The sequence below is a fragment of the Strix uralensis genome, chromosome 2, assembly GCF_047716275.1.
Source record: "Strix uralensis isolate ZFMK-TIS-50842 chromosome 2, bStrUra1, whole genome shotgun sequence".
In the NCBI taxonomy this organism is placed as follows: Eukaryota; Metazoa; Chordata; class Aves; order Strigiformes; family Strigidae; genus Strix; species Strix uralensis.
In genome coordinates this window covers 115603627-115618484 of record NC_133973.1, presented here as the reverse complement: position 1 = coordinate 115618484, position 14858 = coordinate 115603627, and the positions used below count along the sequence as shown (strand labels likewise).

Genomic DNA, 14858 nt, shown 5'->3' with positions numbered 1-14858 from the left:
GACTAGCCATGGGGTTTTTTTTCTTCATGCTATGTGACTGAAATTTCTCTTTTTGCTAGTTGACTGCTGCTTCTCACCAGTTTGCTGGGCACCTCCAAGAAGAGTATGACTCCTTCCCTGTACTCCCCATTACCTAACTGAAGGCAGTGGTAGGATCCCTCCTTAGCCTTCTCTGAAGGATGAACAGACCTGGCTCTTTCTCCTCTCCTTATGTGTCATGTACTTCAGACTCCTGCTGCTCTGCTGGCCTTGTTCATTATGTCAGTGTCTTTCATGTACTGGAAAGCCTAAAACTGAATATGGAACTCCCAGATGTAGTTTCACAGTGCTGAACACAGGGGAATAGTTGCTTCTTTCCACCTGCTGGGTACACTCTTGCTAATACAGCCCAGGATTTGGACCCCTTTGCCACAGGGGTACATTGCTGTGTCATGTTCAGCTTGTCCACCAAGACCCTCAGGTCTTGCTCTGTAAAGCTGCTTTTGACCCACTTGACAGTGTGTTCAGTTGTGTGGGGTTATTCCAAACTAGGGACAGGTCTTTGCACTTGTCTTTGAACTTTCTGAGGTTCTTGTCTGCCTATTCTTCCTGTCTGAGGTCTGTCTAGATAGCTGCTCAGTTCCTTGGTATGTCAACCATTGTCCCCAGTTTAGCATAATCTGTGGATTGGCTGAGGATGACTTTCATCCTGTTTTCCATTTGTAAATGAAGGTGTTATATCAGCCCCAGTATCTGCCCCTGAGGCATGTACTAGTAACTGGCAGCCTGTTGGATTTGTACCATTGATTACAACCAATTAAGTCTGGCAGTCCAATTGATTTTTAGAGCTGTTCTGTAGTTAGGCTGTCCAAGCTCTCTAATTTGGCTATGATTATACTATGAGATCATGTCACAAGCTTTGTTAAGGCCAAGGTAACATCCAGTATTTTCCATTGTCCATAGAGCTAGTCCTCTTGTTGTATAGGACAATCAGGTTAATGAGGCACAACTCATTCTTGGAAAATCCTTGCCAGCTGTTGCCAGTCATATCTTTTCTTTCATGGGCCTGAAAATAGCTTCCCAGGAGGGTTCACTGCATAACCTTTTCAAGGACTGAGGTTAGGCAGATTGGCCTATAATATCATTGAACCTTTTTGCTCTTCTCAAAGAGGGTCCTGATACTTGCCCTTTTCTAGTCGTCAGGAACCTGCCATGTTCACCATGACCTTTTGCAGATGGCTTTGCAATGACATTTGCCAGCTTGGTTAAGCACTCTTGAATGCAGCCAGCCTGGTCACATGGACTTACGTGTGTGTCCAGTTTGTTGAAGTTGTCCCTAATTTGGTTTGCCTCTAATTCCTTTAACCAGGAGTGTGCCAATAGCTTTGGGAACGTGGTAGTTCTGCAAGTGGACTGTGATGTGAAAGTCAGTGCCAAAAAGGCACTGAGAATCTCAGCCTCTTTTGTGTCCTTGGTCACTTGGTTCTCCACCCATTTTCTGGATTGACAGCAGGTACAAAATGCAAAAATAAATAGAACTCCTGGTATAAATATCTTATTCTGGCAAGACTTTGGTGCCATGAATGTGGTGTTGGAAGAGAAAACAGAAGTAATTCTATTCTTCCAAGTCATCATTTGAATGGGTACCAGTCTGCCCTCATATTGATGAGCTTTCTAGAAAACAACTTACTGTTTTGGTGTGTATTTAGGTGTTTGCTGTGTGTACAGCATTGGCATTTAGTATAAAGGTATAAAATCTTTCAGCTTCAAAAATTGCATTTGTGCATTCACTGTGCTTCCAAAGAACTGAATTACTACTTCTTCCAATAGACTTCACTGGATATCATGTGTGACTAGGGTGATTTTAATTTATTTAAAAGTCTGATGTAAAAACAAAACCAAAAAGTAACACTGCTGTGACTTGGGGTAGGAGGCAGGAGTTGATGCCACAAAGTGAAAATGTCAAGTCTCCTAAATGTTACAATTTGCTGTCATAAGTGTTTTATTTTCATATTCTAACCTATAGCAGTGTGTTTTGCTAAGTTCTTCCTTCCATCTCAAATCTACTTGTGGAGTGCGTCCATGTATTTGTTACAAATTTCACTAAAATGCATAGGGGAGGAGAGACAAAGAAAACTAACTGGAATGCCAGAGTTTAACTCCATGTTACCTTTCTCTTCATTTGTATTTTAAATCTTTTCTGTTGAACGCTTTTCTGATACTTAAACTATAATAAAACCTCAGATTCATCTATTTTCTTGCTTGACATTCTGGTAGGTAATAAAGATTTAGTATTTTTTTGCTTTACCTGGCTCCCTAGCATGTAAGAAAGTTTGTGTCCATATTTTGCTGTTAATAGAGATGGGCTACTCTACACATGTTGTACAATTTAGGGCTTGGAGTTACTTGGTGTCCATCTAGGTGCTCTACAGCACAAATTCATTTTCTGCTAGTAAAATCAAAATGCTGTATTTAATGCTTTCAGGAATTTTGAGTTAGTACTGCAGTGGCAGAATCACTCCAGCAATAGTGAGACAGTTGTGCTTAATCAGGATGTGTTACTTCAACTACTATTGATGTTAATGGAGTTCTCAAGGGTAGAATTAAAAAAAAAACAAAACACATGTGTTTTATTGGTAGGCTTACCTTTTAATTATCAGGACTTGTATTCTTTAGGGAATAAGAACCATAAACAATTAGCAGATTCCTTAGAGTTTTCTGTAGAAGAGATGCTGTGTTTATAGTTCCCTGTGGTAGTTGTAAGACTGTAGAGCCTATTTCCCTCAGATGTTTAACTGCAGTCAAGTTTTACATTTCCTTGTTTGTAAAGACAAAATTATTCCTAAATTGTGACCAGTTAATTTTAAATTTGAAATATCTTTGTAACTGTAATGTAAATTTAGAATTATTACCATTGATTTTAAGGCTTTGGTACTTTATTATGCTATTCTTATTGCTCAACTGAATTTTAAACTCATCTAGTGATCTGAATAAAGGATATACTATAGCATTGTGCCAATACTTTTCTGCAAACTGTATGATATGAGATGAAATACCAGTAGAACTGATTTTTTTAAAACTGCCTTTTATGTAATAAGACTCCTTTTTCTCCATGTGTAGGATATTTTCTCCCACTTGCTGAACATATTTATGCTTAAAGTATCCTTCTAAATAAAGGGTAGAAATACCAGGCATTTTAATACTAAAGCTTTGCAACGTGCTCGCATTCAGCAGGCATCTGTTCTACTCCTTTTGATTTTTTTTTTTTCCAGATAGAGTGAATGTTTCTTATTGTGCCATTGTACTTTCAAATTCAATAGAACTTTAAAAAAACTAGTATTTGGAAGCAGCATTATAGTAATAGCTTAATTCTCTTAAAGATGGCATGTTTGGTTTTAGTTTATTCAAGCTGTAAGAACGAAACTAGATAGTTATGGTCTCTTATGGTGATTTTGCAGGTATATTTATTCTTGTTGTTAAAGTCCTCTGGAAGTTACGTTGCAGCTACCCATTTTTTTTCAAGTTTATATCTCTGATGTTAATATTGTCCCTCTGAGGAAATGACACTTTTACACAGGGTTATGTAGCTTGCACGTGACTACAATATTTCTAGCAGCCATGTACGAAGTGAGTTTTCTTACTCTTACTGCCCTCACAACTGCCTGTTACTAGTGGGGAGTATTACTGTGCTGAAGATGCCAGCCTACTTAAGTGCAGGGAAGTATGATATATTGGTATGAAAATAAGTTTGCAGATTGACCAGGTTTTCTAAGCCTGCTGGTAGGTGAAGGAGCTGCTGAAGTTACTTAACGTCTCATTCCCAGGCAGCAGAGAAAGTGGACTGGTTTTCCCAACAGGACCTCTCTGTTAGCAGCTTGCATTTTAAGGGCACAGTAAGACTCAAAGCATAATTCAACTAAATTCCTTCCTTCTAAGTGGTCAATTTTGTTACCAACAGTTGGCTGTGGAAGATGTTTATAATCAGGGGTTTTTTTTCCCTTCTTTTTTTCTTGTTTGCTTTTTTCTTTCTTGTCATTGAACATCTTTTCATCTTCAGAGAAGGAAATTGCCCATATCCAAAATCATGGGGAAGCAGTTTGGGCTGTGTTGACAATTCTAAACAGACTATTGGCAAAATGTTTTTGGAAGTTGTGTAAAATAAGCTTGGTCACTCTGGCTTTCCTTTTGGCTTCAAAACACTTCTGTAAACTCTTATCATTCTCTTTAAAAGTTATTTCCCCCACTTCCCTTGGCTCCCAAGGAAATCATTGCTTGACTCAGAGGTAGAAGTAGGACTTTCCTACTTCTGTTAGCGGAAAAGCTGGTGCTAATGGTATAATGGGTAGCCATGGTGTGTTACCAGCCTCAGTGTAGAACAGATGTTAGAGAGGGTTATTAATTGGTTTGCTGCTTTGTATCTCAACTGTGCATGCACAATTCAGAGAATTTAAGTCTTGGAAGGCTTTTTAATTTCTTTTCCTTCTTTTTACCATGCTTATATTTCCTCTCAACTGCATGGGTAGGTTGAGGACAGGGCAGAGGGCACTTGCTCTTGGTTCCTGCATGCAGCACCTGGGCAGAGCAAATGAGCGAGTGGTTAATTCCCCACAGCCCTCGGTTGCTCTCAGGGCAGAGCAAGGTTGGGCATGGGATCTTTGGGTCTTGACTGTTTAACAGCCTTTTAATGTGAGGTTAATTTTAAGAGACATCTTTCTTCATCCATTGTATTGAGGAGAACAAATGGTACGTTCTTAAACCACCCTGTCAAATTTCAACATTAAAGCAATGATTGTAGAAGAGATAACATACACAACTGAAAGTGTGTTCTTCCAGTTTTGTTCTAGGAAACAGCTGAAGTATTTTTTTTCTAAAAATTTCCAGAGAAAGTCTGCCATCTGGTATGGAAAATTTTCGTCCAGACTTAGTTTGGCAAAAATTTGACCAATTAAAAATAGTTGTACAATCTTAAATGTAAGACAGGCTTCATTGTAGACAGTGCTAGCAGAAATGCTTGTAATAATACCAGTTGTATGGTAGCACTTCTCGTTATACTGAATTCTCCTTCAAATACTTTGAAATCTAAGCAGATAAGCAACAGGGCAATGAGAATAACCTTTAGTCTGACCCTTTTTGCTTTGTATTCTGTTGGTGGTAAATACTTCTAACAGTAGCTGTTGTGTGGTAGCACTTCTCATGAAATAGGGATCTCTCCAAACACCTTCAAAACTAAGTAGATGAGCACATAGGGCAATGAGAATAACCTCTAGTCCAATCCATTTTGCTTCATATTGCTATGCAGTAACAGCCGCAAGGCATTGCTAGCTAAGGCAGATAGAGGGTAAAATTATTTTTAGCTGACAAAATTTCCCTGTATCTTTTTCCATCAGCAGCATAGGAAATCTCTGTGCTGGAAAGCAGGTTGGGGTTATGTTCAGTAGTTGCTCTTGAAGGAGTACATAACTCCCCTGTGTTCTATAAATTTGTGTAATTTGATTTGAAATCTGTTTATACTTTTGATGCCTACAATATTCTGGCATCATGAGTTGCACACCTCAATTACATGCTTAACACCGTGATGGTTTCTTGTTTTTGGGCTTTATGCAACTTGTTTTCCTCTAAGGTGAGAAATAGGGAGAACTTGTTTCCTGCCTGCACCTGGTTCTGGCCATGTATGAGTCTGTTGTCAGCACTGGCTCTTTCTTTGCCAGGCTGGGAAGTTTTAGGGTTTTATTATATGGAAGCTTTTTAATGCCTTGTGTTGTTGTCCTCCCTACTCTTTTTTTTTTTTTTTTTCCTGTTTGTGTCAGATCCTGTATCTTTTCCCCTCTTTTATCTTGCTGAATCCATCTAATTGCCCTCTTACTGAAATCTGCTCTCGCCCACTTGCTGTTTTGTTCTTCCTCCTCATTAACTGTGTTCAGATTTTGTCCATTAATCTCCCACTTTTTCTCTCTTCTCTGTTTTGAAAGGTTATTGCTAACAGTGGGTTGTCTCTGAACCCCATGAAAAATCTCTTGGATGGGACCTGATAATTTGAGAGATTAAATAGGTAGCGATGAATAGGGGAAAGTGTGTGTTTCAGGTAGGAATACAGCAATTCAAAGCCTTGCAAATATTTAGTGAGAGCTGGAGGAATCAAGTGCGTATGTTTTAAATGCTTAACTGCAGTTTTATTTGCCTTTAGGAAGTTTGAGTTGGGTTTTTTTTTTTCAGCTTGGCTCTTCACAGCTGTGAAAGATGGATTAATTAAAAGTTAATAAGGATTCTTGTGTAACCTGGAGATTCAGGGCTATATGAATGCTCCAAATTCTGAAGGCAGTACTGTTAAGTGCCGTGTCCCCCAGGAGTGCTGTGGATGCCAGCCCACAAGTGGGAAGGACGAGCACTCCATCTCCAACTCTTGAGTTCTTTGAGACTGAGGTTGGGCAAGAGTTCAATGTCTTCTTTTGCTGCAGTGTGTCTCTTCCTCATTTGCTTTTGGTAGCTGGAGTTACTAATGGGTTTGCATTTTAAATAAATGACTGTAAGGTACATATTGGTTAAAGTATGGGGGAATGGTGGTGTTGTTTTTAAGTGTTGTGCATGTTTAAAGCTGAACAAACATTTCTTTGGATTCTTCAGATGCAGAGAGACCTTGCGTTTTTTTCATTAATCTTGCTAGTTTTATTACTTTGGTAGGAACAAAATTTTAGGGCACTTTTTGTGACCTAGAGGAAAGAAAAGATAAGATGTTACTGTGATGTTGCTTCCGGGCTACTCAAGAATTCATTACAACACGGGGAACACTTGCTGTGTCCCAGGGTAATGCATTTATGGGAGATGTAGCCCTAGCTAGACTTATTTCTAGTTTGTACTAAACGTTTGCTTTTGTTTTCTTCTTAAGAAGAGAAGGAAGGAATAGAAGAAATATTGATCATTGGGTTTAAAAAAGGATTTTTTTAAAAAAACCCTATTTATGTAGTGAGAGCAAATTTACATTTTAGCTTTATCAAGGTGGTTAGTTTATGGTTTAGCTGGGTATCCAGACATTAAACTAGTAAAGAAGCAAAAGAAAATAAGATGCAGAATTTGTATTAATTAGAAACTGTCCTGTGAATGGTGGTGAAGAGCACAATTTGAATTAATGGTGCAATTTTTTAAAAAAACTTATTTTCTTCTTTCACAGGAAAGATGATAAAGATTACGCTTTAAAGCAAATAGAAGGTACTGGAATTTCTATGTCTGCATGCAGAGAAATAGCAGTAAGTAACATAAGTTCTTTCTACTAGCAAACAGACTTATTAAAAGTATTGATTTGAGTGCATGCTGGATTTTGTTTGAATCATGTTATTCTACGCTGGGTGCTGTATTTTTATCATAGAAGTATAAAATCAGTACAAATGTCATGGGAGATTTTGCGCACCTGTTATGTTTGCTGTCTAAAAATGATAGTGTTTTTAAGTTACAATTTACTGCCTGCCTTAGGGCAGATTAAATGCAGCAGTTTAAAACCATGATTAGAGTCAGTGTCTTAAATTACATATTTGATCTGACTTTTGCATTAGCACTTCAGTTATTTTCCTAAAGAGATTAGTTCTTTTTGGCTCATAATGATTAAAACTTGCTCACTTCTATTTAAGTGAAGACTTCAAACTAAACTGGCATTGTTGTTGCCTCAGAGGTTGTAATACACCCATGAATATTATTCAAACATTTTCTTAAGTTATTCAGGCTTATATTTGTATATGCCATGTTTTTAGAAACTGATGAATAATGTGCTGTAGTTATGGTTTGTGACAAGCTTGCGAAGAAATACTGATAGAACCAGTGTTCTGAAGTTTAACTGTTGTATATTCTTATTGCTGCCTGAGATTATTTTTCTTGCAATGTTTCAGCCGAAACTGCTTAGTAAAAGGAAACGCATGTAACTTCGGTGTGTGTGGGGGGGAGTGAATAGTTTTATTTTCAGTCCATATTCCTCAAGAGTGTAAAACTATACCTATCCTAATTTCACTTTGATTGAGGTGAGTACCAGGCTTTCCTACTTTGTCAACTTCCAGTTGGTTTTGTGATTTCAAAGATGTTAGTCCTTGAAGTGAGATGCAAAAAAATGAAAGCGCAAAGAATGTTCTTCAGGAGAAGCTCTTCCTGTCCCTTCATGAAAGCTGAGCCTCCCTGCTGTTGTAGACATCTACTCTGAACTAAAGGAGCTGAAAATAGCATCTTAAATTTTTCTTATTTCAACCATTTTGGCAGAAATTTTCCCAGTACTGTAACTCCTTCAGGCTGAATGCTTTTGGGAAGTATCAGCTACCATTTCAGAGGGATTTGGGAAAATTTTTTGTTAGTCTTCTTGCAGTGGTTTACCTAAAGAGTTTTGAACAGTTTGTTCTGCTTTAATTTCACAGAAGAAGTTTGGCTGCTGTTAGGGAGGTGTCTCTGCTCTGGATATGATCCTAACTCAGTATCTATCTATTAAAAGAGAATCACTAACTTGGCTAGCAGTCAAGAAGGATTTGGCCTCATTGCATGGCTTGAGGAGTTTGTAGAGTCATTCCTCTTGGGCAGCAGGGTCTGCAGTAGTGATGGAAGAGGAACAAGAAGCTGGGAGGCTTTCTCCTTGCTCTGAGCTGCTGCAGCATGTGCCCTTTGAAGAGAACAGCAGTACAATGCAGGACCCATGTGGGACAGGGTTGGTGGGGGAAGGAGGGGAATGTATTTGTGCTGGGTTTGTGTGGTGTGGTTTTTAGTAGTGGGGGAGGGGGCTGCAGCAGTGTCCCCTGTGAGAAACTTCTTGAAGCTCCCCCAGCTCCAAGTCAGACACGCCTCTGGCCAAGACCAGGCCAGTCAGTGACGGTGGCTGTGCCTCTGCGATAACGTATTTAAGGAAGCGAACGTGGGAGGGAGTTGGGACTTATGAGGGAGAGTTATGAGAAGGACACCTATGCGAACACTGGGGTCAGTGGAAGAAAGGAGGAGGAAGGGGGAGAGGTGTGCCATATCCCGTGGTGAGACAGCAGGGCTGCCCCCCCTGCCACCCGTGGGAGGTCTGCAGTGGAGCAGAGGCCGACCTGTGGCCTGTAGAGGACCCCTCACCAGAGCAGATGGCTGTGCTTAAAGGAGGCTGGGACTCTGAGGGGAGGAGAAGCCCCTGCTGTTGTAGTTTGGTGCTGGGAGGACTGCAGCATGGGGGGGTGACGCACCCTGGAGCATCTTGGGAAGAATGCATCCTATGGGAAGGACTCAGCCAGAGAAAGTTCATGGAGGACTGTCTTCTGTGAGAGGGACATCACGCTGGAGCAGGGAAAGAATGCGTGGGGTTCCCTCCTCCCCCCAAGGTGGATGAAGAGGCAAACTGACTGCACCCCCCATTCCCAGCCCCCTGTGCTGCTGGAGGGGAGGAGGTAGAGGAATCTAGAGTAGAACTAAACCAGGGAAGAAGGGAGGGGTGGGGGGAAGGTGTTTTTAAGATGTGGTAATGCTTCTCACTGTCCTACTCTGTTAAGTGTTGTTGTTAGTGTCTGAATTAAAGTGATGTTCTTTTTTTTTCCCCTAATGAGTGTCTTTTGCCTGTGACAGTAATGGGTGAGCCACCCCTCCCTGTCCTTATCTGGATTCCTGAGCCTTTTGCTTCATTTTTTCTTCTGAGTGCTGGGGGGAAAGGGGTGAGTGAATGGCTGAGTGGTGCTCAGTTGCCCACAACAGTACTGAAGACACTGAAGAGGTCAAGAAAGCAGGCATCGAGAGCAAAGCGGGGAGTGGAGCCCAAAAGCAGGCGTAGGGATAGAAAGAGTAACCTGAAGCAGCATTTCTTGAGCTGTTGTTGGCTTTGCTTTCAGCTATGCTTCCAGGCTTGCAACTGCTGATACTGTGGTTGAATTTTCCTGCAGTTGAATTAATTTCACCATGGATTTCCAGGGTTTGAATCTCTTTTCCTTACTATTCTTTTGATGTTGCTGTTTGCAGTTAACAGGAGAATTTTTTTCCCCAAAACGTGTTGTTCATTTTAATTCTGTTACATATAATTTTTCCCCCCTTTCTATCAAGTAATAATATCTTAAAAGGAAGAAAAGGAACCTCATGAAGATGATCAAATTGAGGATAATAGCCATACTGTTTATATTGATTATGTGGGTATATGTAATATCAAAATGCTACTGAGCTAATCATCACTGTTGTACCCTAAAATGTCATCTGTACATCTAATTAATAAAATTATTTGTTGTCATACTTAAAAAGTCAAGGCTGAATGCCAGACTTAGTTACAGTGTATTCTGGACTACCCCAATTACGCATTTTACTAGCATGGTGATCTTAAGAGGAGCTTGGTTTGCATATAAGGTATATCCATTTTAGTTTCTCTGGAGAGCTGAAGCTTGTGTGTTTTACTCTGTGACTATCTGGGAAGAGTGCAGTTTGATATAAATCCCAGTGAAACTCTCCCTTGTTTTTGCAAATCTACAGTAGCTTTTGTCTTGTTTATGATGACTAACTTCAGTTTTGAACTATTGAGTAACTTACATGTTTAAAAATGCCCATAGCCTACTCTTCTAAGACATTTATTCGGTGCAGACACCTGAGCTGAAGATCAGTGGATGATCTTTGGAAAAACAATTATTGAAATAGATCAATTAAAGGGAAAGGCTTGAACTACATCAGAGACCTGCATTGAAATGGCTGACTCAGTTATGGGATGAGCTCAATTTATATATGTATATGAAAGACTCTTCCTATGTTTCAGTACTTCCTGCAGCATGAGAACTTAAACCTTATGTTCAAGAACCTAGCTAGGCTCTTATTCTGTTGAAATAAGAGGGTTTTTTCAATGTCTTCATGTAAACCATTTGTTTAACTGGTAGAATTAACAGTTATTGTGCTAATTACCCTAGTTGAATCATTATCTTCAATATGAAGATACTTGTAGTGTTATATTCTTCCTTATCTTCCCCCCATTAATCCACCATGATAAGCATTTGTGATAAGCATCCTGCCTCTTCCAGGACCTTAACTGGATGTTTGGCTGCTCATCTCATCTTCTCTGCAGATGTATGTACTGCCTGGGATTCTGGGTATCTCTTTTGTGATCTGTACTTTCACTTCTGAGGATTTAAGCAGGCACTAAAACCTGCATGCTCATCATACCAAGAGATGGATTTCTGTTAGATGGGAGAGCAGAGGGGGATAGAATGGTGAGAAGATTTGTACGGAAATACACTAAACACACAAGCCCAAACACTCGATTCCTGGTCTTCTGATGTAATCACAAGGAAGAAAGTTGTTAACGCCTATCCACGTGGAATAGTGCAGCAAATGCTATTTCACAGTTGGCAAAGCAGGAGAATTCTTCAAGGCTGTAGGAAGCTGGAGCAGTTAACCAGGTTTTAACCAGAGCTTCAGGATTTTGGGTTGGGCAGTTTCCTATACAGGAATCTTAGGTTTTAAAGTGATAAAGTGACTTTCTGACATTACTCTTGTTGATTAACATTTTTCATTCAGTTTTAGCAGGTTTGCAAGTACTTCACTTGCCTGTGCTTCCTTTGGCTAGTGAGAAGTTGCTTGTTCTGTTTTGTTTTGGCTTTACTTTTTGCAGGACTTCCATGTAGCTTTGTTTTTTTGGTGCATGGTATGGTTGACAAAAATATCCCTGAAAAGCTTGTTTGTATGTAAAAACACCATATAGTATTTTCATATGATGGCATTAGTTCTTGACTTGACTCTGAAGAGGAAGTGATAGATGTTGTGGCAGACACTCTCGGTGATGAAAATGCTGAATGGGACAAAGCAGAGCTGGGGTGGATGATGCTGTACTCTGGTTGTCTCCTGTCTGTGTGGTGTCTCTCAAACACCATAGGCAGCGTGTACAAGATAGAACAGCCTTGAGTTTGCTGGGACAGAAAACTACAGAACAATAAGTAGCTGGCTTCTCTGATCATTTCCACTCTTTAGGGTTTGCCTTGGAGGCATCTGGGCATTCCTAGGACTTTATGGTTTCCTACTGTAACAAATGCAGGCTATCAGCACAAAAGGTGATGTCCTCTGTGTTGGATCCAGTGATAGTGTGGCTGTAGGATGCAGAAGTTCATCTTCACGGAGGGGAAGATGAACAGTTTTGTTAGTTTTCTGTTGTGTGAGCAAGCTGAGTTGAACCAGCATTTGGTTGCACTGTTGCTTAATGTAACTCACGGGAAGTGGTAGGAACCTGGTTGAGTGGTTTGGGTATAATGGAGACTTGTATCCTAATGTTCACATCTGAGCATTAACAAAAGAAAGAGGAGTATTGATTTTTGTCTCCCAGGCAGGAGACTTAGGGCCCAGTACAGCTCTGCTGTTAGGAGCTTGTCCGGGTTTGTAGGGAGCAGGCACACAGTACCCACGTGGTGTGAGAATAAGCAGGGGCCGAGCTGGTTGATGGCTGCTCCTCTTATCTGAAAGGGAAAGCCTCTGCAGCAGTCCTGCTCACCTCTGCAGTGACTCTGTCACCCTGGCTTTCAACTTCTGGGCTGGAAGGTGGCAGAGAGATAGAGGCAGAGCTAGAGCAGCAGGCCTGTGCCCCTGGGCAGGTGAGAAGGCAGCTGCTGCTGACTACTGGTCTTGGCCAAGTTGACCTCGGCAGAGGCTGCTGTAGAAGTGAATTTGTTCTCCTCACACACTGGGGCTTCCATATCCTGGGTGACAAGAACATGTCTTTACACGATTATCAAGCCTTTTTCCCCCTTGCCAGCAGAGGGGATGGAAGGAGGGTGTACGGGCTCTTTCAGAGCTGCTGTGAGGGTGACCAAATATTCTGAGGCAGCATGCAGCAGCTGGAGGGACCCCATTAGGCAGAAGCTGAAACTGGGTTATACCAGGATTCATTCTCTTCAACATCTTCCCCTGGTAAGGAACAAATGACTGTCCCAGTGAGCTTGCTGGAAGAGATCCCATACCAGCTATGCGATAAGGAACAATGTTTGGGTGTAGGTTGCTCAGGTTATGGGGGCTGTTACGTCCCTTCCACACTAACAGTGAAAGCAGTTTCCCACAAGACCAAACACAGAAATCATTTAGATGAGTACAATTTTTGTGTCAGAAGACATCTAATGGTTTCTTAGCAATCTTTCCACATGGTGAAAGGCAACAAGGTATTGAGGAATACAAATGTTTGATTTGACTCTTTGGAAGGTCTAATGGCTCTCAAATGCTTTAATAGTAGCATGGTATGTAAAATGTGAGTACTTTATCGAGCTATGTTACAGGTCTAAAATGGTATTCCTGAGAGATTTTGTACAAAATGTAGTATTATTTTTAATTCTGTGAAAGTGGGACAAAGATACTGATTACGTGTTAGAAATTGGAATCCTTAGGAATCATGTTTTCTGTGAACAGCAGAATTTGACCAGGCCTGACATGCAGTGTCTGTCTAATCTGGATTCTTCATCCACCTCCCTTCTTTCAGAGAACTTTAATAACACCTCTTCTATTACTTTGAATGTGTTTGGACATAAGAGGTGCTAATAAATACCGTCTTCTATGTGTGATCACATAAGACTCATTTGTTTTGGAAACCACAGAAGTTAAAAATAGAAATGTGCATTTTTTTTTCTCTTGACATTTTTTGTTGTCAGGCTTCTTTTGCAACATTTATGACCTTAAAAATAAAACCCGAAGAATATAATAAAGCAACAATTTCACATAGTTGTATGTCTGAAGAACTGAAGCGTCAAAAATGTATTGTCAGCTTCATAATAAATTCTTAGTGTGAGTAGTGTTATAACTTTTTCTGTTATATTGCCTTTGTAAGCTTTCATTTGAACACTTTTGAAAGGAAAACAGCATGTACTTTCAGCACGTATTTTGTTCTCTTAGTACTGTGGAATATCTGACTCATGAGAATATAAAACTAAAATCATATTTACATTGAAACAAACAGATCTTGAATCTACTGTATAGCAGCTAAGCCAACTTGGAATTTAAGAACTTACGTAATAAAATTTAGGTTTTACTTTAAATAACAAGATTAAAGTACTTGAGTAGAGGTCCAGTGTTTGAGAGGAAACTTAAGAATACAGATTTGACTTTTAAAAATATTTTATGAATACAGAATTGGATGACACTCTGGAATCATCATATTCTGCTCTTGCAGACAAGCAAAGTGCACCCTCAAAAATTGAGTGTATAAGTTAAACTTGAAAGGAAAAGAAAAATCTCTGAAGGCAGTGGGTCTCATTCTAGTGATGACTATAAACAATCAGCCTTCAAGCCAAAATTAATCATGACTAGTTTATGCCCATTTATATGTATGATAATGTTGTCAGTTAGTTAGAATAGCTCTTCTCTCCCGCTTTCATTTTAAAGAGAGAGAGAGACTGTTTCTTTCTCTGGCTTCGTTTTAGCAGGCTATAAGGATTTTGGCTTGGCTTGCTGGGTTCCTGTTGTGCAGTAGACTCTCCCTTCCCCTGGGTGTAGGCTTGGGCTTTCTTTGCCCTGTTGCAGTTGGAATTAATCTTCCTTGAATTGGCCAGCATTGCGCATAGTGTTTCAGGTAATGTCTCGCTACTGCCTATGCTCATCTGTTGTAGCAGTAGTTGCACTGGCATCTTATCTGTTACAGGATGACTAAATCTTTGTCAGTCCTCTTCTGGTATGAAAACTGCCTGCCTTTCTGCATCAACTGCAATCTGCTTCCTGTTCCAAGTCCCTATTTGCCCATTTTCTGTCTTAAGTCCACGACATGACTATTAGTATGTGATTTGTTTGTTGCTGGATCACTTGGTGGAATTGATGTGAGCCTTTCTGAAGCATGAGATGATGATCAGATTTTGAATTTATGCCATCAAACTAGCAAGATGACACAACAGTGATTTTTGCTTAAGTGAATGTTTTGCTTGATATTGCCAGTAGCTTTGTGTCTAGCCAGCTTT

The 14858-nt window shown here is 40.1% G+C and overlaps 1 protein-coding gene across 12 annotated transcripts in view; it reads left to right on the top strand.

Annotated features, from left to right (window-relative positions):
* The window catches only part of CDK8 (cyclin dependent kinase 8), a 90362-nt gene that overhangs the window by 21473 nt on the left and 54031 nt on the right, over positions 1-14858 (top strand). For 6 of the 12 annotated variants that reach the window (XM_074859944.1, XM_074859943.1, XM_074859942.1 and 3 more), the window contains 2 exons: positions 6193-6399; positions 7145-7220. In XM_074859944.1, the coding sequence (XP_074716045.1) occupies positions 6335-6399; positions 7145-7220 (141 nt within the window). In that variant the 5' untranslated portion in view covers positions 6193-6334. The remainder of the gene's footprint in view (positions 1-6192; positions 6400-7144; positions 7221-14858) is intronic. The other 6 variants (XM_074859947.1, XM_074859948.1, XM_074859940.1 and 3 more) reach the window with 1 other exon arrangement.